General features: G+C 42.1%; 1 protein-coding gene across 4 annotated transcripts in view; it reads left to right on the top strand.

Moving 5' to 3' along the window:
* The first annotated feature begins 4,968 nt into the window (after nucleotides 1–4,968).
* The window catches only part of LOC100607821 (protocadherin alpha-C2), a 230,138-nt gene continuing 210,852 nt past the window's right edge, over nucleotides 4,969–24,254 (top strand). Inside the window, exon 1 of one of the 4 annotated variants that reach the window (XM_012504916.2) lies at nucleotides 4,969–8,085. In XM_012504916.2, coding sequence (XP_012360370.2) covers nucleotides 5,692–8,085 — 2,394 coding nt within the window. In that variant the 5' untranslated portion in view covers nucleotides 4,969–5,691. Of the gene's footprint in view, nucleotides 8,086–20,764; nucleotides 23,300–24,254 lie in introns of those variants that run through there. The other 3 variants (XM_012504915.2, XM_003266496.4, XM_030827823.1) reach the window with 3 other exon arrangements.

Here is a 24,254-nt window from a genome sequence, read left to right as displayed (position 1 = left end):
GTCCCCAAGGTACTGTTCTTTTTTATTCTTTTAGTCTATTTTGTTGCTGTTTTTCGAATTGCATAATTTTATTTATTTACTTATTTGTTATGTTTTTAGAGATGGGGTCATGCTCTGTTGCCCTGGCTGGAGTGCAGTGGCATGATCATACTGCACCATAACCTCAAACTCCTGGGCTTAAGCAATCCTCCCACTTTCACCTCCCAAAGTGCTGGCTGTGATTACAGGTGTGAGCCACTGTGCCCTGCCCAGATTCAGTATTTTCTATTTTTCTTTTAGTTTCCTTATTCTCTTTTTTGACCACTCCATTCTTCTATTTGGGTTTTTATTTTGGTTATTGTAATTTTTTCCAAAATTTTCATTTGGTTCTTTTCATCATCTATTTATTTGCTGAGACGTTCTATTTCATTGCTGAGGGTTTCTATTTTTTATTTGTTTCAAGCATATTTGCAATTGCTCATTGAAGTATTTTCATGGTGACTGCTTTAAAATTTTTGTCACAGAATTCTAACAGCTCTTTCATCTCATTGTTGGCATCGGTATGTTATTTTTTAAATTTAATTTATCTTCTTGGTTATTGGAACAATGAGTAATTTCTTCATATTGAAACTTGAACATTTTTATATCATGTTTTGAGACTCTGGAGCTTACTTACTCTATTTTAGCTAGTTTCTCCTGACACTGTTCTGTCAGAGAGAGCATTGGCACTATCTCATTACTGTCACTTGAAGATAAAGCCCAAGTTTCCCATAGACCTACACTGACAAATGCATGGACATGTCCTCTATACTTCTAGGTGGGGTGGAAGTTTTGGCCCCACCATGTGTTCTCCATAGACACTAGGGTAGAGATGCCCTTGTTATCACATGGTGAAAGGTCTTGGCTTTCCCCTAAACCTCCTCTGACATCACCTGATATGGTTTGGATATTTGTCCTCTTCAAATCTTATGTTGAATTGTGATGCCTAATGTTGGAGGTGAGGCTATCAGGAGGTGTTTGGGTCATAAGAGTGCATCCCTCATGAATGACTTGGTGCTATTCTTGGGGTAGTGAGTGAGCTCCCACTCTGTGAGTTCACACAAGATCTAGTTGCTTAAAAGAGTGTGGCATCTCCTTCCTTTTCCTCTTGCTCTCTCTCTAATCATGTGATATGCTGGTTTTCCCTTCGTGTTCAGCCATGATTGGCAGCTTCCTGAGGCCTTCACCAGAAGCAGATGCCAACACCCTGCTTCCTGTACAGCATGCAGGACCATGAGGCAAATAAACCTCCTTTCTTTATAGATTACCCAGTCTCAGATATTTCTTTATAGCAACACAAAATGAACTAATACAGAAAATTGGTACCAAAGACTGGGGTGTTTCTATAAAGATATCTGAAGATGTGGAAGCAGCTTTGGAGCTGGGTAACGGGCTGAGATTGGAAGAATTTGGAGGTCTCAGAAGAAGACAGGAAGATGAGGGAAAGTTTGGAACTTCTTAGAGACTTGTTAAGTGGTTGTGACAAAAATGCTGATAGAAATATGGATAGCAAAGGCCAAGCTGATGAGTTCTCATATGGAAATGAGGAATTTATTGGGAAATGGAGCAAAGGTCATTCTTGTTATGCCTTAACAAAGAACTTGGCTGCATTGTGTCAATGTCCTGGGGATTTGTGGAGGGTTGAACTTAAGTATGATTACCTAGGATATCCGGTGGAAGAAATTTCTTTCTTTCTTATTTTTTTTTTGAGGCAGAGTCTCGCTTTGTAGCAGGCTGGAGTGCAGTGGCGCAATCTCGGCTCACTGCAAGCTCCACCTCCCGGGTTCATGCCATTCTCCTGTCTCATCCTCCCGAGTAGCTGGGACTACAGGCGCCTGCCACCACGCCTGGCTAATTTTTTTTTTTTGTATTTTTTTAGTAGAGACAGGGTTTCACCATGTTAGCCAGGATGGTCTCGATCTCCTGACCTCGTGATCCACCCACCTCGGCCTTCCAAAGTGCTAGGATTACAGACATGAGCCACCGTGCCCAGCCAGGTGGAAGAAATTTCTAAGCAGTGAAGCATTCAAGATGTGGCATGGCTGCATTCTAACAACCTGTGATTAGATATGGGAGCAAATAAATGACTTAAAGTTAGAACTTATATTTAAAAGTGAAGTGGAGTGTAAAAATTTGGAAAAGTCACAACCTGGCCATGTAGTAAGAGAAGAAAAAAGCATTTTCAGGAAATAGATTCAAGAGGGCTACAGAGAAACCACTTGCCATGGAGATTAGCATGACTAAAAGGGAGGCAAGTGCTAATACCTAAGATAATGGGGAAAAGGCCTCTAAGCCATTTCAGAAATCTTCCAGATAGTCCCTCCCATCACAGATCCAGAGACCTAGGAGTAAAGAATGAGTTTGAGGACCTGGCCCAAGGCCCTGCTGGCATGTGAAGCCTTGGGACACTGCTCCCGGGATCCTGACTGCCCTGGCTCCAGCTGGAGCCCAAAGGACCACAGGTACAGCTCTGGCCACTGCGTTGGAGAGTGCAGACCACCATGAACCTTGATGGTTTCCTCATGGTGTTAAGCCTGTAGGCACACAGAATGCAAGTGTGAAGGAGGCTTGGCTGCTTCCACCTAGATTTCAGAGGATGTATCAGAAAGCCTGGATGCCTAGGCAGAAGCCTGCCATAGGGTGGAGCTCCCGTAAAGAACTTCTACTAGAGCAATTCCCAGGAGAAATGTGGAGCTGGAGCTCTCCCACCGAGTTTTCACCAGCATACTTTCTAATGGAGCTGTGGGAAGGGGGCCACCATCCTCTAGATCTGAGAATAATATGAGAATGCCACCAGCAGCTTGCACCCTGAGCCTAGAGAAGCTGCAGGCATTCAATTCTAAGCCATGATATCAGCCATGGGTGTTGCACCCTACAAGGGCATGGAGGTGGGGCTGCTCAATGCCTTAGGAGTCTGCTCTGTGCACCAGTATGCCCTGGATGCAGGACATGGGGTCAATAATTATTTTGGAGCTTTAAGATTTAATGTCTGCCCTGTGTGGTTTCAGACTTGTGTGGGGCCTGTTCCTTTCTTCTGGCTGTTTTCTCCCTTTTAGAATGGGAATGTTTACCCAATGCAATGCCTGCACCACCATTGTATCTTTTTTTTTTAACCTTACAGGCTCATAGGTAGAAGGAACTTGCCTTGAGTCTCAGATGGGACTTGGGACTTTTGATTGAGTTGATGCTGGAACAAGTTAAAACTTTGGGAGAACTATCAGTGAGGAATGATTGGATTATGCAATGTGAGAAGGACATGAGACTTGGAGGGCTGGGGTGGAATGATATGGTTTGGATATTTGGCTCCTCCGAATCTCTTGTTGAAAAGTGATCCCCAATGTTGGAGGTGGACCTAGTTGTGGGTGTTTGTGTCACGGGGGCGGATTCCTCATGAATGGCTTGGTGCTTGGTAATGAGTGAATTACCACTCTATGAGTTCACATGATATATATGTTTTAAGAGTGTGGCACCTCCTCCCTCTCTCTCTTGCTTTCTTTCTCTCTTACCATGTGATATGCTGGCTTCCCCTTTGCTTTCAGTTGTGATTGGAAGCTTCCAGAGGCCCTCACCAAAGGCAGATGCTGGCACTATGCTTCTTACATAGCCTGGAGAACCGTGAGCCAAATAAACCTCTTTTCTTTATAGATTACCCAGCCTCAGGTATTCCTTTATAGCAATGCAAAATGGACTAATGCACCACCCCAGCAGAGACGGGGAGGTGAAACTGTGTTATTTTCTGCATAGGGGTACTAGTCCAGGCTGTCTACATGGTCTCCCCTGATACCACAACTGTGGAGCTTGCTAGCAGTTGGGGGAATGAAAGTCTCAGTTTCATTTTTTGGCCTGATCTGATACCAACAGAAGTATTGGGGTTCCTCATTAACAGCTTTGCAAGAGCGTTAATCTAGATTCCCCACTCAACTTTTGCTGGTGTGGGGCCACAGTTTTTTTCTGTGGTGATTACCTGGAGTAAATGATTATCTAGGAGCTTTTTGTCTTGCTAGGCTGCCTATTTCCTGGTACTTTGTCTAGAGAAAGCATGCTTTTTTTTTTTGAGCATTTTGCATCAGTACCAATGATGTTTCTGGTTGTTGGCTTCTTCTGGTCCAAGTCTGGAATAGATAAGGCAAAAATCCAGAGAGTTCGCCACTGTGTCATTCTTCAAAATTTATAACACATTAAAGTATTTTGCACTTCCAAATGTTGACAATGTTCTCTAAATCTGCTAACCTTTAGAATGTTTCCAAGTTTAAAGTTTGCTTCACTTTTGGACTAAGAGAATATTCATGTATCTTATGTTGCTCTATCTTTTGTAATAAAGTAATTACTACATTGAACTGTTAAAATATATAAACTGCTTGTTAAAAATAAAATAGCTCCATGTTTTGTCTATATCTTAATTATCAAGTAAACAAGGATTTAGGCTTTCTGATTATGAAGACATACTGGATTAAATAATCCTTATTCACATTAATATCCTTAACTATTCTTAGTACTTAAAATATAAACATTATGGCCATTCCTTTAAAAAAAAACTAGTGATAGCTTATTCTGATCACATTTCTTTGTTAAACTAAGATGTAGCTATGGATTCTGATTATGAATTGGATTGAAATTGAAAGAGAGGTTTATTAATAGGTAGGTTATTCTCAAATTATTTTTTAAATATATCTTTGCATTAGATTTACATTTTTCTTTTGACTACGGACTATATTAAGATTCTCAGTATGTGTCTCTGATATTGCGATTCAATATCCATATGATTTTTGGTGTAATATGACAATGTTTGGTCTTGATAAGAAAAAAGCATGGCTGAAAATTTAACATAGGAATAAAAGATCTAGTGGACACCGATTCAATTAGGAGTGCTGACTTTTGGAAGACAGAGTTATAAGTTCAATACTTAGGTCATTATGTTATATAACAAGCAACAAAGGAAAATGTCACAAATATCTTTATTCTAACAGTTAAAGTATCAGAAAATGATGAAGTTGTTCATACCACATTAAAGGAATTTTACATGTGTTCAGGAATTTTCCAAAAATGTCATCTGTAAGTACCTGATAACTATATATACATGTGCATATGTACGTGTGTGTGTATAATATCATTTAAAAAATAAACACCCAAGCTATCCTAGAATAAGGTAAATCATATCAGTCAAAGTACCTTATTTTAAAACTTTGACATTCAGTTGCAAATATTCAATAATAAAAATATATGAGCTGATAAATCGTTTTAAATAAAATGATGTAAGGAGAGGTTAAGTATATCTTAAAGTTTCTAATTCAATTGTAATATGTTTGTAATCATTACTAAAGGAAGATACTGGATTACACACTCTCCAGTGAGATTTGAAATGTCCTGGGTCTTAAAAGGACATAAAATTGAAAATGATTGCATTTAACAAATTGCAGACAGATATAGAGATTGCATTTTGAAAATCAATGAATGGATCTAAAATTTACATTGGCCACATGATGTCGCTGTACACCACAAAGTCTTGTCAATAGACAGGAGCTACTGATCACTAAAAGTAAAGGAGGAAGCTCCATTTTGTCACCGCTTGAGAGAAGACAGACACGGTAAAGAGATAAATGATTGGAAATATTAGATAAAATAGCATGATTTTGAAGTAAGGGGAGAGCATAAGAAAGGTGTAGTCCTCTTGCAATGGTGTTTTCTAGGAGAGGAGGCCTGGGAGCCTGGGATCTGCTTCTTTCGCTTCTGCTCCTCGCAGCCTGGGAGGTGGGGAGCGGCCAGCTCCACTACTCGATCCCGGAGGAAGCCAAACACGGCACCTTCGTTGGCCGCGTTGCTCAGGACCTGGGACTGGAGCTGGCGGAGCTGGTGCCGCGCCTGTTCCGGGTGGCGTCCAAAACACACAGGGACCTTCTGGAGGTAAATCTGCAGAATGGCATTTTGTTTGTGAATTCTCGGATCGATCGCGAGGAGCTGTGCCAGTGGAGCGCGGAGTGCAGCATCCACCTGGAGTTGATGGCCGACAGTCCGCTGCAGGTTTTCCATGTGGAGGTGAAGGTGAAAGATATTAACGATAATCCACCCGTCTTCAGGGGCAGAGAACAAATAATATTTATTCCTGAATCTAGACTCTTGAATTCGCGTTTTCCGATAGAAGGAGCTGCTGATGCAGACATTGGTGCTAACGCTCTTCTAACGTACACGCTCAGCCCGAGTGATTATTTCTCTTTGGATGTAGAGGCAAGTGATGAACTGAGTAAATCTCTTTGGCTTGAATTGAGAAAATCTTTGGATAGAGAAGAAACACCAGAACTTCACTTATTACTGACAGCCACTGACGGGGGCAAACCGGAGCTGCAAGGTACAGTTGAGCTGCTGATCACCGTCCTCGACGTTAATGATAACGCCCCACTGTTTGACCAGGCCGTATACAGAGTCCACTTATCAGAGACTACAGCAAATGGAACATTAGTGACCACATTAAATGCGTCTGATGCTGACGAAGGTGTAAATGGTGAAGTCGTCTTTTCCTTTGACAGTGGCATTTTTCGTGACATTCAAGAAAAATTCAAAGTTGATTCCAGCTCAGGAGAAATTAGGTTAATTGATAAACTGGATTATGAAGAAACAAAATCCTACGAAATTCAAGTAAAGGCAGTTGATAAAGGAAGTCCTCCGATGTCAAATCACTGCAAGGTTTTGGTGAAAGTGCTGGATGTAAATGATAATGCTCCAGAACTGGCGGTCACTTCATTGTATTTGCCTATCAGAGAGGACGCTCCACTCAGCACCGTCATCGCCCTCATCACCGTGTCTGACCGTGACTCAGGTGCCAATGGGCAGGTGACTTGCTCCTTAATGCCCCACGTGCCCTTCAAGCTGGTGTCCACCTTCAAGAATTACTACTCATTGGTGTTGGACAGCGCCCTGGATCGTGAGAGCCTGTCGGTCTATGAGCTGGTGGTGACCGCACAGGACGGGGGCTCGCCTTCGCTGTGGGCCACGGCCAGCGTGTCCGTGGAGGTGGCCGACGTGAATGACAACGCGCCAGCGTTCGCGCAGCCCGAGTACACAGTGTTCGTGAAGGAGAACAACCCGCCAGGCTGCCACATCTTCACGGTGTCTGCGCGGGACGCGGACGCGCAGGAGAACGCGCTGGTGTCCTATTCGCTGGTGGAGCGGCGGGTGGGCGAGCGCGCGCTGTCGAGCTACGTGTCGGTGCACGCGGAGAGCGGCAAGGTGTACGCGCTGCAGCCGTTGGACCACGAGGAGCTGGAGCTGCTGCAGTTCCAGGTGAGCGCGCGGGATGCGGGCGTGCCGCCTCTGGGCAGCAACGTGACCCTGCAGGTGTTCGTGCTGGACGAGAACGACAACGCTCCGGAGCTGCTGGTGCCTCGAGTGGGTGGCACTATTGGTGCAGTCAGTGAGCTGGTGCCGCGATTGGTGGGTGCGGGTCATGTGGTGGCGAAGGTGCGCGCAGTGGACGCCGACTCCGGCTACAACGCGTGGCTGTCCTATGAACTGCAGCCGGCAGCAGGCGGCGCGCACATCCCGTTCCGCGTGGGGCTGTACACGGGCGAGATCAGCACGACTCGTGACCTGGACGAGGCTGACTTGTCGCGCTACCGCCTTCTGGTGCTAGTGAAGGATCATGGTGAGCCGGCGCTGACAGCCACGGCCACTGTGCTTGTGTCTCTGGTGGAGAGCGGCCAGGCGCCAAAGGCGTCGTCGCGGGCGTCGGTGGGTGTCGCAGGCCCAGAGGCGGCGCTGGTGGATGTCAACGTGTACCTGATCATCGCCATCTGCGCGGTGTCCAGCCTGCTGGTGCTCACACTGCTGCTGTACACAGCGCTGCGGTGCTCAGTGCCGCCCACCAAGGGTGCGTGTGCGCCGGGCAAGCCCACTCTGGTGTGCTCCAGCGCGGTGGGGAGCTGGTCGAACTCACAGCAGAGGCGGCAGAGGGTGTGCTCTAGCGAGGGCCCACCCAAGACTGACCTCATGGCCTTCAGCCCAGGCCTATCTCCAAGTCTTAACATGTCAGAAAGAAATGAACAACCAGAAGCAAATTTGGATCTTTCTGGTAATGTAAGTCCAACTTTCGAGTTTTGGCTTTGAATATTTTTCATATTTAACTTGTCTAGTCATCTTTTCAAATATCACTTTAAAAAATGTCTTCAAGGTGTTCACTAACGTTGAAATAAATCATAACATTCAATGTAGATATCCTATTAGTAGCAGTTTTGTCTTGAATGGAACTAGAAAGCAAAGAAAAATGTAGGGACAAATTGTCGTATTTCTTGATTTAAATGGCAGGTTAAAAAAGCTACAATACAAGGTACAATAAAAGGTAATGTTGATCATATTTAACACAATATCTCAATGTAGTAAAATAACAGTGACATATTCAGGGTAAATTATTATGTTATCTTTTCTGGTGAAATGTCAAGCCCGGGACAAACAATTCTTGACAAAGTTACAGAAATCATCTGCCTTTCCTTTACGTGGCTAAGTTTCAAAGTGAACAATAAACTGAATAGTTTTAAGCATATGTAATTTAAAATACATTTATTGGCCGGGGGCACTGGCTCATGCCTGTAATCCCAAAACTTTGGGTGGCTGAGGCGGACGGATCACCTGAAATCAGGAGTTTGAGACTAGCCTGGACAACATGGTGAAACCCCAGTCTCAACTAAAAATACAAAAAAATTGGCCAGGCATGGTGGTGGGAGCCTGTAATCTCAGCTACTGGTGAGGCTGAGGCAGGAGAATCGCTTGAACTCGGGAGGCAGAGGTTGTAGTGAACCGATATCGCACCATTGCACTCTAACCTGGGCGACAGAGTGAGACTGTGTCAAAACAAAAACAAAAACAAACCAAAACCAACCAACTAACCAAACAAACAAAAAACACCATTTATTGCTGGGCGCGGTGGCTCACGCCTGTAATCCCAGCACTTTGGGAGGCTGAGGCAGGTGGATCACGAGGTCGGGAGATCGAGACCATCCTGGCTAACATGGTGAAACCCCGTCTCTACTAAAAAATACAAAAAATTAGCCGGGCGTGGTGGCGGGCGCCTGTAGTCCCAGCTACTCGGGAGGCTGAGGCAGGAGAATGGCATGAACCCAGGAGGAGGAGCTTGCAGTGAGCCGAGATCGCGCCACTGCACTCCAGCCTGGCTGACAGAGCGACACTCCGTCTCAAACAAACAAACAAACAAAAAACAGCATTTATTGGGCGATTTGTTTAATTTCTTTATGAAAACATACAACCACGACTTCATTGTCATTGTGAACAATTTCCTGATGCTATTTAACCTTGAATTCTCCTGGGTCTAGAAGGCTTAATATTGCATGGATTCGCTATTTCGGGGGATCCAGTTAGGAAACACTTATTAAGCACCTCCCATTCCTCCCATTCACTCACAAATGTTCTAAAACCCTTTACTTTTTAGCTCATTCGATCCTTCCAACGATTTTATGAAGTGAAGACTAGTCACATTTTGTGGATAAAGGTGCTGAGGCTCGGAAAACCTAAGTTCAGTATTATTACTAAGTTTTCTTCAAATTTCCCGAGGATATCCAAAACTTGCTTGCTGTAATACAGTTCTTTACCTTTCCTAAAATGTTTAAGGTAGCTTACAGTGGAAGAAATTTGCAAAAGCAAATTATTAAAAAATCTGCTTAAGGCCAAAGTAAAAGATCAAGAGAAAGGTGAGAGTCATTATTTCAAAAATCAAGCCTAGGCTGAGTGCAAATCCCAGTACTTACCTTCCTGTAAGTCAATATAGAAGTATGAAAGATAACAATAAAAGGAAATTCTCTATACCATTTCTTCAAGAGAGAAAAAATAGCCTCTTCCTGCTACAAAATCAAGGAAGATTTGATTACTGATGATTTTGTAAAGGTTGAGCAATATACTGGGCAGCACGTTTTATAGCAGTTTTGGAAAACCCACGGAAATATCCTTGATGTAGGCATCATTGTATTTGCTAGTCATTCAGTCAAGGGCATAATGTTAAATTTTATTTCGTATGTTTACTTCTGAAGTTACTTAAATATTAAATGAATATATTTTTGTTTGTCAAACATTCAAACATACGTGAATGTCCCCTTGTGAAGGCATTCTATGAGAAATTAATATAATTTGCTAGTTAAGTTTCCAGAGATTTGAGTTGATACAGAGTTGTTGCTTAGAGTATTGTAAAAAATAGGCTGTAAGCATGTTCTGTAACTTTTAATATATTATCGTACTCAGCCTTTTGGCAAGAATCAGAAAAAAATAATCTTAGGATCCTGTTGCCAAGAAAATGTCCCAGTTCCTCAAAATATGAGACAAACTTTGCAGGATTATAAAATTGGAAAAAATAGATCAGAAAATCACAAAATAATTTCTCTTTCCAATTCACATTACTATGTCCCCAAAGCTTCATTTGCTAACAATATTAATGGCCAGGCTTAGGATTGCCTTTAGATACATTCAATATTTCTTTATTTAGTTTCCTAGGTTAGTTGAGGGTATTAACCTGAAGGTGAATCACAAATAATAATGAATTACTATTAAACCAAAATAAATGGGTGTAGGAGTACAAAATTTGAAAAGTAATTTTTATGAAAAGGTAATTCTAGAATGGAAGAAAAGATGATTGTGGAGTGGCATTGTCACTTAGTATTTATTTTAATGTAAATGTGAATGGATTTCCCGTTGGTAGTTAAAGTTCTTGCTCCATTCCGAATCTTCATGTAGTTAACACAACTTTCAATAGGTTTATCTTTCTTCACAAGATTTCTTCCACAAACTAGTAAGGTATCATTTGAGGGACCTTAGAGACTTGTGGTCAGTGAAAGATGCAAATAGATGAAAATCAGAAATAGTTTATATTGGTAGCCACTACCAATATTCCTCTGAGAATGCTGGAGGATTTCACTTTTCTGTTGTTTTGAGGTAGCACGATGGTGTGATTTCCTTTGGCCAATGAATTGTGAATGGTGTGTCACTTCCAAGCAGAATTATGTAACTGCCAGTGAAAGACTCTTCTGCTATCTTTTCCTGTTACAGCAATTACGTAAGCACTGGTTGATACTGAGATGCCATAAAGTCAAAGCAATCCAGGATGCTGAGCCAACATGTGGAGAAAAGCTGTCATAGGAAGTCCCCAATAACTACAAAGGACTCTGCAGGAGCAAGAAATAAAATTATGTTTATTTTAGAGGAAAAACTGAATGTTAACTCACAACAGCATATGTATTGGGGTCCCACTGCCATTAAGCTAATATGAACAGAATACATTTTAAGAGGAGGGCATTTTTTTTTTTTACAACAGGAAATACAACTGTAGGAGAACATTATTGTTGACACTTTTTACTAAGACATCTGACCGTTAAGCAGATTAGATAACTTGAATTCCATGGAAAAAATCTACTGTGTTTTGATTTCTTTTTCTTAAATATAAAAGGTAGCAGAATAATAATAATAAACTGAAATTTAAAATGTCATAGATATTCCTTCGTTTTTCTTGCTTAGCATCCATTCCCCCTGTTGTTTTTTCTTCTGGGGTCTTCTAGTAGTTTTGTGAAAGACTAGGTTGAAGGTTTTGCAAGAATGAGTGCTTGGACATGTAAATGTTAAGGGATATACAGTTGCATAGATAGGTGCAAAGGGTATAATTTTAGCTATGGGTACTGTATTAGTTTCCTTGGGCTGATGCAACAAATTACCACAGACTTGGTGGCTTGAAATAACAGAAATTTATTCTCTTACAGAGTCTCCATAAGAATAAATTTCTTCTCTCTTACAGAGGCCAGAAGTCCAAAATCAACGTGTTTCCTGGGCCACATTTCTTCTGAGGACTTTAGGGGAAAATTTTTTCTTGCATCTTCCAGCTTCTGGTAGCTCTTGGCATTGCTTGGCTTGTGGCAGCGTAACTCCAGTTCCTGCCTCTGTCTTCACATTTCCTTCTTTCCTGTGTTACTATATTCCTTCTCTTTTTCTCTCTTTTATAAGGGGCAACCATCACTGGATTTATGGCCTTCTGTGATCTAGGATGATCTCATATCAAGATCCTCATCTTTGTTACATCTGCAAAGACCTTTATTCCAAATAAGGTCACTTATTTGAACCTCAGAAAAGTGATGTATTTTGGGGTATCTTTGACCCAAAACAGGTACCAAGAGATATCAAGTGCAGTGGGAGGAAGGATATTTGCTGAGCATGGCTTCTTAGTCTCTTTTCCCGGTTGTGGGGGAAATGTACTTGCATATCTGGCAATAGTATTCTATCTCCAGGGGAAGGGGGAAATATTCTATATTCTCAGAAATCCTAAATAACAACACAGAATGCCTCTTATACCCCCACATATGTCATTCTGAATATCCAGTATAATTAATTACCTTATATGATTGCAGAAATTGTCTCAAGCAAGCCATGTTTCCTGAAGCTAGCATCTGGATTCTAGGTATAATTCCTTCTATGTGTCAACAGTGGTCAATGTTGGCCATAGATTAAATAATAATTACTGGGTATCATACATATGCAATTGCTTTGCAACTACATAATGCTGTAACGACCAGTTCTGTAGCTATCTGCCATCTGTTTAAGCTCCAGGAGAATTTGGTACATGCCATGACCTCCACTTTTCAGTTCACATAAGAACCAGCCTCCCACTTTTCAGTTCACATAATTTAGGTGGAAGTGATTTCATTTCCTGGCTTCAAGAATGAACAAGTGGACCCATGTCCAGCCAATGTGAGAAAAATCACAATTATTGACAAAAGGAAATTAACATCATCCAAACTGTGCTGTAGGAAGTAATATCCAGGATTTTTGCTGGACTATTAGAAAAGGGCACTTTCTGGTAAGAGTCACCAAACTGGTAACGTTTAGTCTAGAAAGCTACTTTGGCCATTTTGCCAGCAGATGGGAAAAGTCTATCTGAGAAGAAGGTCAGCAGGGGAAAAGGAATTATAAATGTGGAGATTATTTTCCTTATGGAATTATGGAAGGGTGTAGACCCAGCTCTGTCTGAAACCAGTAATTAATTATCCATTTCCATGTACAAGTCAGTACAGGATTCTCTGGTTTATTTTTGCTTAAATCGGTTAACTTGGGATTTATTGTTAGAGTATGATTAATATAAATACACATTTCCATAGATGGTACAAATGAGTATCTTAAGATACTGTACATGAGGGAAAAAATTGTTATTGGAATAAAAGCTAGCTTTTCTTAACAAGAGCTTTGCTTTTCTCTTATGGACATTGCAAATTTTGCAATTAATTTTACTTTTCTGTTTGCTCTAGGAAGCTGAAAACAAAATTGTGACATGGTTAGAGTAACTGAAAGTGACCCTTTATTATGCATTTTGTATGCTATCCCACTCCTTGATTCGTTTTATTTCATCCTCATCTTATCATTATTCTATTTTCATTTTTTTTTACTGTGAAGGGATCAGCTAAAAATTAACAAAAGAAGATATTCTCAAGTAATTAACACTAAAAAAGAGATCAATTGTATTGTTCTTGCATAAAAGTCTAAATGTAATGGAAAAGGAAATATTCTAAATTAATGGTACATTATCCAAATGAGAAACAAATAAATTATTAATTTAAAAACATCTGCAAACAATTCAAAAATCAAAATTAAATCACAAAAAAAGTATATATACACACATATCTTCAATGAACTAAAATACCTTTGATTACTATGTTCTTCGTTTGAAGAAACAGTGAAAAATGCTAATATATCCAAAAGAATTGAAAGCAGGATCGCAAAGAAATATTTGCACACCCATGTTCATGGCAGCACTGTTCACAACAGTCAAGAAATGGAAGCAACTCAAATGTCCACGAATACTTGAATGAATAAACAAAACGTGGTGTATACATATGTTGGACTATTATTCAGCCTTAAAAAGGAAAGAAGACCTGTCACATGTTACAACATGGATGAACCTTGAGGAACCATCCACGGATGCTTGAATGAATAAACAAAACGTGGTGTATACATACGATGGACTAGTATTCAGCCTTAAAAAGGAAATAAATCTTGTCACATGCTACAACGTGGATGAACCTTGAGGACATTGTGCTAAGTGAAATAGGCCAGTCACAAAAAGACAAATACTGTACAAGTCCACTTACATGAAATATCTAAAGTAGTGAAATTCACAGAAATAGAAAATAGGACTGTGGCTACCAGAGACTGGAGTGAGGGTGAAAAGCGGAGTTGTTGTGTAATGGGTATAGAGTTTCTGTTTTCCAAGATGAAAAATTTGTAACAATGTGAATATACTTAACATTACTGAAATGTACATTTAATCATAGTTAATAGGGTAATTTTAAATTTTATGTTGTGTTTTTTTTAACCAGAGTAAAAAAGGGTAAAAAGGTAATATATTTTAGGGCTTAAAATAGTTATTTTGTTCCAAGATGAAAGCTATGAGTAAACTTAAACCAGAAAATCGACTAGTTTTAAATCTACAGAATAAACAGTAGAGCCTTCCTTTTAGCCACATGATGTCGCTGTCCACCATAGAGTGTTATCTAGGAAGGAAAATACCCAGAGCCCCTTTGTTACTTCAGAGAAATGGAGGAATAAGAGAAGCAGCAGGACTTTAACAGAGACTAGAATATTTAAATTTTTGCAAAACATGCTCTTCTAATTTGATCAAATCATTGAGGATAGGTAATGGCGTCTTTTATCAGAAGGGGCCGAGGGGCCTGGACACGGCTACTCTCGCTTCTGCTCCTCGCAGCCTGGGAGGTGGGGAGCGGCCAGCTCCACTACTCCGTCTCCGAGGAGGCCAAACACGGCACCTTCGTGGGCCGCATCGCGCAGGACCTGGGGCTGGAGCTGGCGGAGCTGGTGCCGCGCCTGTTTCGAGTGGCGTCCAAAACACACGGGGACCTTCTGGAGGTAAATCTGCAGAATGGCATTTTGTTTGTGAATTCTCGGATCGACCGGGAGGAGCTGTGCGGGCGGAGCGCGGAATGTAGCATCCACCTGGAGGTAATCGTGGACAGGCCGCTGCAGGTTTTCCATGTGGACGTGGAGGTGAAGGACATTAACGACAACCCGCCAGTATTTCCAGTGACAGTAAAGACTATCCGGTTTCCCGAATCGAGGCTGCTTGATTCTCGGTTTCCTCTAGAGGGAGCATCTGATGCAGATATAGGAGTAAATGCTCTTCTCTCCTACAAGCTCAGCTCCAGTGAGTTTTTCTTCCTAGATATACAGACAAATGATGAACTAAGCGAATCTTTGTCTCTCGTGCTGGGGAAATCGCTGGACAGAGAGGAAACTGCTGAGGTTAATTTGTTACTGGTGGCTACTGATGGGGGCAAACCTGAGCTCACGGGCACCGTTCAAATACTTATTAAGGTATTAGATGTAAATGACAATGAACCAACTTTTGCCCAATCAGTTTACAAAGTAAAATTGTTAGAGAATACTGCAAATGGGACCTTAGTGGTTAAGTTAAACGCTTCTGATGCAGATGAAGGATCAAACAGCGAGATTGTGTATTCACTCGGTAGTGATATGTCCTCCACTATACAGACTAAGTTTACCATAGATCCCATCTCAGGGGAAATCAGAACTAAGGGAAAATTAGATTATGAAGAAGCAAAGTCCTACGAGATTCAGGTCACTGCAACTGACAAAGGAACCCCTTCAATGTCCGGACATTGTAAAATTTCATTGAAACTTGTGGACATCAATGATAACACACCAGAAGTCTCAATAACGTCTCTCTCACTTCCCATCTCAGAGAATGCTTCCCTGGGCACGGTCGTTGCTCTCATCACGGTGTCGGATCGCGACTCTGGTACTAATGGACATGTCACCTGCTCCCTGACGCCCCACGTCCCTTTCAAGCTGGTGCCCACCTTCAAGAATTACTACTCGTTGGTGCTGGACAGCGCCCTGGACCGCGAGAGCGTGTCAGCCTATGAGCTGCTGGTGACCGCACGGGACGGGGGCTCGCCTTCACTGTGGGCCACCGCCAGCGTGTCTGTGGAGGTGGCCGACGTGAACGACAACGCACCGGCGTTCGCACAGCCTGAGTACACAGTATTCGTGAAGGAGAACAACCCGCCGGGCTGCCACATCTTCACGGTGTCAGCGTGGGATGCAGACGCGCAGGAGAACGCGCTGGTGTCCTACTCGCTGGTGGAGCGGCTGGTGGGCGAGCGCGCGCTGTCGAGCTACGTTTCGGTGCACGCGGAGAGCGGCAAGGTGTACGCGCTGCAGCCGCTGGACCACGAAGAACTGGAGCTGCTGCAGTTCCAAGTGAGCGCGCGGGATGCGGGCGTGCCGCCTCTGGGCAGCAACGTGACGCTGCAGGTGTTCGTGCTGGACGAGAACGATAACGCGCCGGCACTGTTGGCGCCTAGGGCTGGCACCGCTGCTGGCGCGGTGAGTGAGCTGGTGCCGTGGTCGGTGGGTGCAGGGCACGTAGTGGCGAAGGTGCGCGCAGTGGACGCCGACTCAGGCTACAACGCGTGGCTTTCGTACGAGCTGCAGCTGGGTACTGGCAGTGCTCGCATCCCATTCCGCGTGGGGCTATACACGGGTGAAATCAGCACGACACGTGCCCTAGAGGGGGCGGACTCGCCTCGCCACCGCCTACTCGTGCTGGTGAAGGACCACGGCGAGCCGGCGTTGACAGCCACGGCCACTGTGTTGGTGTCGTTGGTGGAAAGTGGCCAGGCACCCAAGGCCTCGTCGCGGGCGTGGGTGGGCGCCGCGGGCTCAGAGGCTACGCTGGTGGATGTCAACGTGTACCTGATCATCGCCATCTGCGCGGTATCCAGCCTGTTGGTGCTTACGGTGCTGCTGTACACGGCGCTGCGGTGCTCGGTGCCGCCCACCGAGGGTGGGCGCGCACCAGGAAAGCCCACGCTGGTGTGCTCCAGCGCCGTGGGGAGCTGGTCTTACTCGCAGCAGAGGCGGCAGAGGGTGTGCTCTGGGGAGGACCCGCCCAAGACGGACCTCATGGCCTTCAGCCCTAGTTTATCTCAAGGTCCAGACTCCACAGAAGACAGACAGCTCTCAGAATCAGAATACGTAGGAAAGGTGAGTCTTTTAATTTTTCTTGCCAATTCTAAAATTGTTTTTTAAAAAAATTCTATATGATTTCTACTAGTTTTTTAGATTCATAGTTCTTCATTTATTTTATATCATCCTACTGTGCGATATTGAATATGAATTAGAGATCAATTTATTGCATTTACTGAACAATTTATTTAAACAATCTACGTAACTGTTTTCTTATTTTTACATTTTGGCACTTCCATCATTAAGTCATGAGTAATAGACCATGAAACACTGAAAAACACCTCAGCAAAATTTGTAAATTAAATATTTCCCATAAATATTTTCTCTCTTAAAAATTGAAAATCACAATCGGAAGAAATTAAAGAATTTGATTATATAATACATATTTTCAATTGACACTGTCTATCCAATCTGTTAGACAGTGTTTGGAATAACCTATATCCTGGACATTTCTTAGATTGTTCTTTGGATCAACAATGCCCTTGTCTATGCAATAGTTAATAAGCTACTTTGTTGTTGTTGTTGTTGTTGAGACAGAGTCTCGCTCTGTCGCCCAGGCTGGAGTGCAGTGGTAGGATCTCAGCTCACTGTAACCTCTGCCTCCTGGGTTCAAGTGATTCTCCTGCCTCAGCCTCCTGAGTAACTGGGATTACAGGTGCCCACCACCACACCCGGCTATTTAAAAAAAAAAAAATTATTTTTGGTAGAGATGGGGTTTCACCATGTTGGCCAGGCTGGTCTCAAACTCCTGGCCTCAAGTGATCCACCCTCCTAGGCCTCCCAAAGTGCTGGGATTACAGGAGTGAGCCACTGCGCCTGGCCTTTTTATTTGTATTTGAAAGCAGCCTGAGTGGATATTTTAATGCCAGAATTTCCAAAAGTATGTAGCACAGGTTGTTACAACAAAATGACAGCACTTAGGAATAATTGCTAATCCTAAGTATGTTTTTTATAAGTAAAATAACATATTATTTGGTATAAAGATTTCACACTGATAAAATTTTTGAGTTATCAGGCAAAAATAGAGAGTATTGAGAAAAGAGACCCTCTCGATTTTGTTTAATTTGAAAATATTAACATTTAAAAATCACCCTGGGGTTTTTCAGGTGGTGGGACTTTTTCTTCATTTAAGTGGAGACTACCCAGTCTTTATGTTAATGGTTGATAAATCATCCTTTCAGTATCATTATCATTAGGCCAATGTGTGCAGGCCTCCCACTGCAGAGATTGACTACCTTTTTCTGGCATCTAATTCTATGCGTGGGAATACATTTTCCATTAATGTGAGCTCACTCAATTTTACCTGGAAGCATCCATATTCCTAATGAAACTGGAATTTTTCCGAAAGGTGAGGCCTGGTCTTGGATGACTACATTTTCACTTGAAACATTTATTTTGGGTAATTATAACACTGAACTCGACAAGTAAATGTTACACTTGGAAAGAATTTTTTTAGCTTTTCCAACCAAAGGAAGACGTATTGCAATAAAATAACTGTCTTAAACAGTCCTCTACTATTTAGTTCTTAGTTATTTGCTGTTTATTCTAAATATATGTGCATATTGATAAATCATAGAAATAACTTCCACTAGTGATCTTACCTTTAGCCATTTCATAGTTATGTCAGAATATCCATTTCCAAGTAATGCTTGACCACCATGTTTCTACCACAGGTAAATGATAAGCTTTTAAAATCATATTTACATATGTCCAAATCTCCAGGAGTCACAATCTGTTGCTCTATAAGTTTTTTTTTAAAAAAATTCTTCTTTACATTTTTTTCTTGGTTGTCTAAGAGATGTCTAGGTGGTAGTAGAAACTATTCACTGATACTTTATCTACAAAATGCCTCAATCTTCTAAACTCATAGTTCCTTTAATATTACCTTTATCTCTTAGTAATCAGTATGGAGTCTACTCTGTTATAAATTCTCATGTGACATTCCATTTTGCAATTAGTATAACTCTTAAAGGTACTGAAAAGCACAGTATTACAATAAGTTGTCAAAGACATCTCATTAATATGAAGTCCATGAAGTTTAAAAATTTTAAATTTATCTCTTATTTTCAAACTAGCTACCATCTTTCAAAATTCAGCAAAGTGGTAATGGAATATTAACAGATACAATTATTTCTTAGGTCCATGCTTTTCAGAAATAATTCTTAAATGTTTACTTACTTCTTCATAATATAGCACAATAGAATCATTTAGAAATTATGTAAGTTTGATATTAACAAATTTCATTAATTTAACTTACATTTTTATTCATCTTGCTTGAAAAGGTTAATTCAAAATATTAATTTATTTATGCATGAAAACAACAATTGATAATTTATCCTATTCTAAATATGAATGATAAAATCTGAGTAAGTTGCAGTCCTGGCTTCCATTTAATGAATGCACAGGAAACAAAAGCTGGAATGAAAACTTTTCCCCTAAATATTTAGATCACATGTTTTATTTCATTTTTAAATGGTCTGGCTATAAGCAAAAATTTGTACATTCTTTTATTTCTCTAAATTTGACCTCTTTCCATAAATTTTCTTTGCCCCACTTCCAAATGCTGAGAGAATTCATGCTTCTCACTGAATTCACAGAGATCTTTAGAGTGTTTTATTGCTTAGTGTTAAATATGTTGAGTGAATACTGGCTTATGTTCCTAGGTTACTTTTCTCCCTTCACTGATTAGTTAAATAATCAATTCTTTCAAGTAACAACTTTTAAAGAAACTGGAATCTAGAAATTCATCAGGAGTGGAGATCATCAAAAACATAATTATTTTATATTGTTAACATTTTAGTATATACAGGTAAATTCAAATACATTAAGAGTGTGGAAAAATTAAACCTAATATATTCTTAATTGATGTGATGTGAATGTAACAAATATACAAATCACATTCCCACAATAGGAGACAAATTTCCTGTTTGAATTTCTCTGTAAAGGACTGACTTCTGAAATCTTTATGTAAGTTACAGTCAAGAGAGTTGATGAGGCTATAGTTCTTGAAAAAGGGGCATAGGAGGGAATTATAGACATTCTACAAATTTAAAAAACCATAAATGTACATATTTTAAAAAATTAACAGTTGCTGTAATAACATAAAAGTAGATATACATGTGTTTTAATATATACAGCACACACACTTTTAAATACTTCAATGTCTTAATGTTTTGATGATCATAAATCTGAAAGGATCTGATTTTTCTAAACAGTGTAGCTTGGGAGGTAAAGAGGTTAATGGTAAGTTGTCTTGAATCAGATTGAAATCCCATCGTACCAACAGTTAATATCGTTTTACTTAACCTCTATGTGTTTATAAAAAGCGAATAATATTAAAACTTATTTCAGAGGATTGTGATAATTTAACGGGATAATTCCATTAAGACAAGTAGAAAAGTGGCTGTCACATGGGAAACATTTCCAATAGATGTCCACTGTTAAAACAGGAATCACAGTACTTTAGTGTATGTCATGAATTAGCACAATTGATAGTGAATTAGTATAAAAGTTCTAAGGAAATATTTAGATAAAATATGAGGACTTTGAGGAGTGACCGAAGGATATTACAACTGAAACTAGAAATTTTGGGAAAGTTCAAACGACATACAAGGAAAAGAAGATATATTTACATATTTAATACTTACACGTTTAGCCACATGATGTCGCTGTCCTCCACAAGGTCTTTCTCCACAAAAGAAACGCGGCGGGCATTACGTATTCAGATACTGCTTTGTTTCATCCTCTCTAAAATTTAACACCGAGGAGTTTAAGAAATGAAGATAAGGAACTCGAATTATTTTTAAATTTTGGATCAATGTAAAGGCAATCTAATATTTGGAAAATACTTGCAATGTTGTTCTCCTGGCGAGAAGATCCTGGAGCCCAGTGCCTGCTACTTTCTCTTCTGCTCCTCGCAGCCTGGGAGGTGGGGAGCGGCCAGCTCCACTACTCCGTCTCTGAGGAGGCCAAACACGGCACCTTCGTGGGCCGCATCGCGCAGGACCTGGGGCTGGAGCTGGCGGAGCTGGTGCCGCGCCTGTTCCGGGTGGCGTCCAAAACACACGGGGACCTTCTGGAGGTAAATCTGCAGAATGGCATTTTGTTTGTGAATTCTCGGATAGACCGCGAGGAACTGTGCGGGCGGAGCGCGGAGTGCAGCATCCACCTGGAGGTGATCGTGGACAGGCCGCTGCAGGTTTTCCATGTGGACGTGGAAGTGAAGGACATTAATGACAACGCGCCAGTTTTCCCAATGGCTGTAAAGAATCTGTTTATTTCCGAATCCCGACAGCCTGGCTCTAGGTTTTCGCTAGAGGGCGCATCAGATGCAGATATCGGAACAAATTCGTTGTTGACTTACAGTCTTGATTCCACTGAATATTTTACCTTGGACGTTAAAAGAAATGATGAGGAAATTAAATCCCTTGGACTCGTGTTGAAAAAAAATTTAAATCGAGAGGACACTCCTAAGCATTATTTACTAATAACAGCAATTGATGGTGGGAAACCAGAACTCACTGGCACGACTCAACTAAAGATCACTGTTTTAGATGTAAACGACAACGCCCCAGCGTTTGAGAGGACGATCTATAAAGTCAGATTATTCGAAAATGCACCAAATGGTACCCTAGTGGTGACCGTTAACGCTACCGATTTGGATGAAGGAGTAAATAAGGATATCGCGTATTCTTTCAATACGGACACGTCAGCAGATATTCTGTCAAAATTCCATTTAGATACAGTCAACGGACAAATCAGTGTAAAGGGTAACATAGATTTCGAGGAAAGTAAGTCATATGAAATCCAGGTAGAAGCCACGGATAAAGGAAATCCCCCAATGTCAGATCACTGCACAGTTCTACTCGAAATTGTGGACATCAATGATAATGTACCTGAGTTAGTTATTAAATCACTGTCTTTACCTGTATTAGAAGACTCTCCACTTAGCACAGTCATCGCCCTGATCAGCGTGTCCGACCGCGACTCAGGAGTCAATGGACAGGTCACCTGCTCCCTGACGCCCCACGTCCCCTTCAAGCTGGTGTCCACCTTCAAGAATTACTACTCGTTGGTACTGGACAGCGCCCTGGACCGCGAGAGCGTGTCGGCCTATGAACTGGTGGTGACTGCTCGGGACGGGGGCTCGCCTTCACTGTGGGCCACGGCCGGCGTGTCCGTGGAGGTGGCCGACGTGAACGACAATGCGCCGGTATTCGCCCAGTCCGAGTACACGGTGTTCGTGAAGGAGAACAACCCGCCAGGCTGCCACATCTTCACAGTGTCTGCGCGGGACGCGGACGCGCAGGAGAACGCGCTGGTGTCCTACTCGCTGGTGGAGCGGCGGGTGGGGGAGCGCGCGCTGTCGAGCTACGTGTCGGTGCACGCGGAGAGCGGCAAGGTGTACGCGCTGCAGCCGCTGGACCACGAGGAGCTGGAACTGTTGCAGTTCCAGGTGAGCGCGCACGATGCGGGCGTGCCGCCTCTGGGCAGCAACGTGACGCTGCAGGTGTTCGTGCTGGACGAGAACGACAACGCGCCGGCACTGCTGACGCCTCGGGTGGGTGGCATCGGTGGCGCAGTGAGCGAGCTGGTGCCGCGGTCAGTGGGTGCTGGCCACGTGGTAGCGAAGGTGCGCGCAGTGGATGCCGACTCAGGCTACAACGCGTGGCTCTCGTATGAGCTGCAGCCTGGGACCGGCGGTGCGCGCATCCCGTTTCGCGTGGGGCTGTACACGGGAGAGATCAGCACGACCCGTGCCCTGGACGAGGTGGACGCCCCGCGCCATCGCCTAATGGTGCTGGTGAAGGACCACGGTGAACCCTCATTGACCGCCACGGCCACTGTGCTGGTGTCGCTGGTGGAGAGTGGCCAGGCACCCAAGGCCTCGTCCCAGGCGTCCGCTGGCGCCACGGGCCCGGAGGCTGCACTGGTGGATGTCAACGTGTACTTGATCGTTGCCATCTGCGCGGTGTCCAGTCTGTTGGTGCTCACACTGCTGCTATATACTGCTCTGCGGTGCTCCGCGCCGCCAACCGAAGGCGCCTGTGGGCTGGGCAAGCCCACGCTGGTGTGTTCCAGCGCGGTGGGGAGCTGGTCATACTCGCAGCAGAGGCAGCAGAGGGTGTGCTCTGGAGAGGGGTTGCCCAAGACCGATCTCATGGCTTTTAGCCCTAGCCTTCCTCCTTGCCCAAATAGCCGGGATAGAGAGGAGAAACAGGATGTGGACGTTGATCTCTCAGCCAAAGTGAGTAATTTTTATTTATTCTTTCCAAAATGTCTTTGTTTTTCATTCCTCAATGTTTCCACTCCTTTGGAAATACATTAATAGTTAAGTATGAGTTATGTGATTCATAATTAGACTTTTCCAGTTTTGTGGTTTTGTGGTTAAAATGCTAAAATTTTTGTTGCTAATTTTTGAACCAAATCAGCAGTAAGTTATGAGATCCACACTTGTAATTTTGTTTTGTTATTAGGTGCAGTAGTAGGATTATTTTATTGCTAAATGCCTGGGTATAAGACAAATATTTTTTCTTAGATGAATTGTATTATTTAGAGAATTTGACTTCTACTTGTTTCATACTTATCCCTACACAATGCTTCTTCAATATCTTTTGCCACGTTTCATTTGGACTTCCTACTACCTGTTAGTACGAATGCTACTTGCTCATTTTATGAGTTCACCTAAATGCTTGTAACTCCCTATTGATTATGCTTTTCCACCTTCAGTTTCAAAAATTAGATCATTACACCTGTTGTCTTTTATGGAACTTCTTTTATTCTCTTATTCATTTGTTTGGAGTTTCAACCCTTCCTTTTTACTTGAATATGATTCATTTTAGGCCCTGTGCTCTAATTTGGCAATACCATTTATTGTTTCTTGATTTCCCAGTTTGGAAAAAAATCGAGAATAACAATTGCATTTAGAATTGTATCTTTGTTCATCTTTAGTTTATCACTACTTTATTTAATACTACTTTAATAATACTACTGTATTATATGTTCAAATTTATTATTACTAATAACTAAAATATCAATATGAAGTGAAAATTTAATAGTTCTGTAGTATATTTATATATTCATTTTAAAAGAATGTTTTAAATCTTGTTAAAAATAATTTTCAATCTGAACAATATCTTGAAAATAATTATGGTATCTAATTTTAAAACTACCCCTACTAGCAAAACTTTTTATTCATTGGT

Source organism: Nomascus leucogenys, chromosome 2 (genome assembly GCF_006542625.1).
Source record: "Nomascus leucogenys isolate Asia chromosome 2, Asia_NLE_v1, whole genome shotgun sequence".
Lineage (NCBI taxonomy): Eukaryota > Metazoa > Chordata > Mammalia > Primates > Hylobatidae > Nomascus > Nomascus leucogenys.
This window is presented reverse-complemented; position numbering and strand designations above follow the sequence as displayed.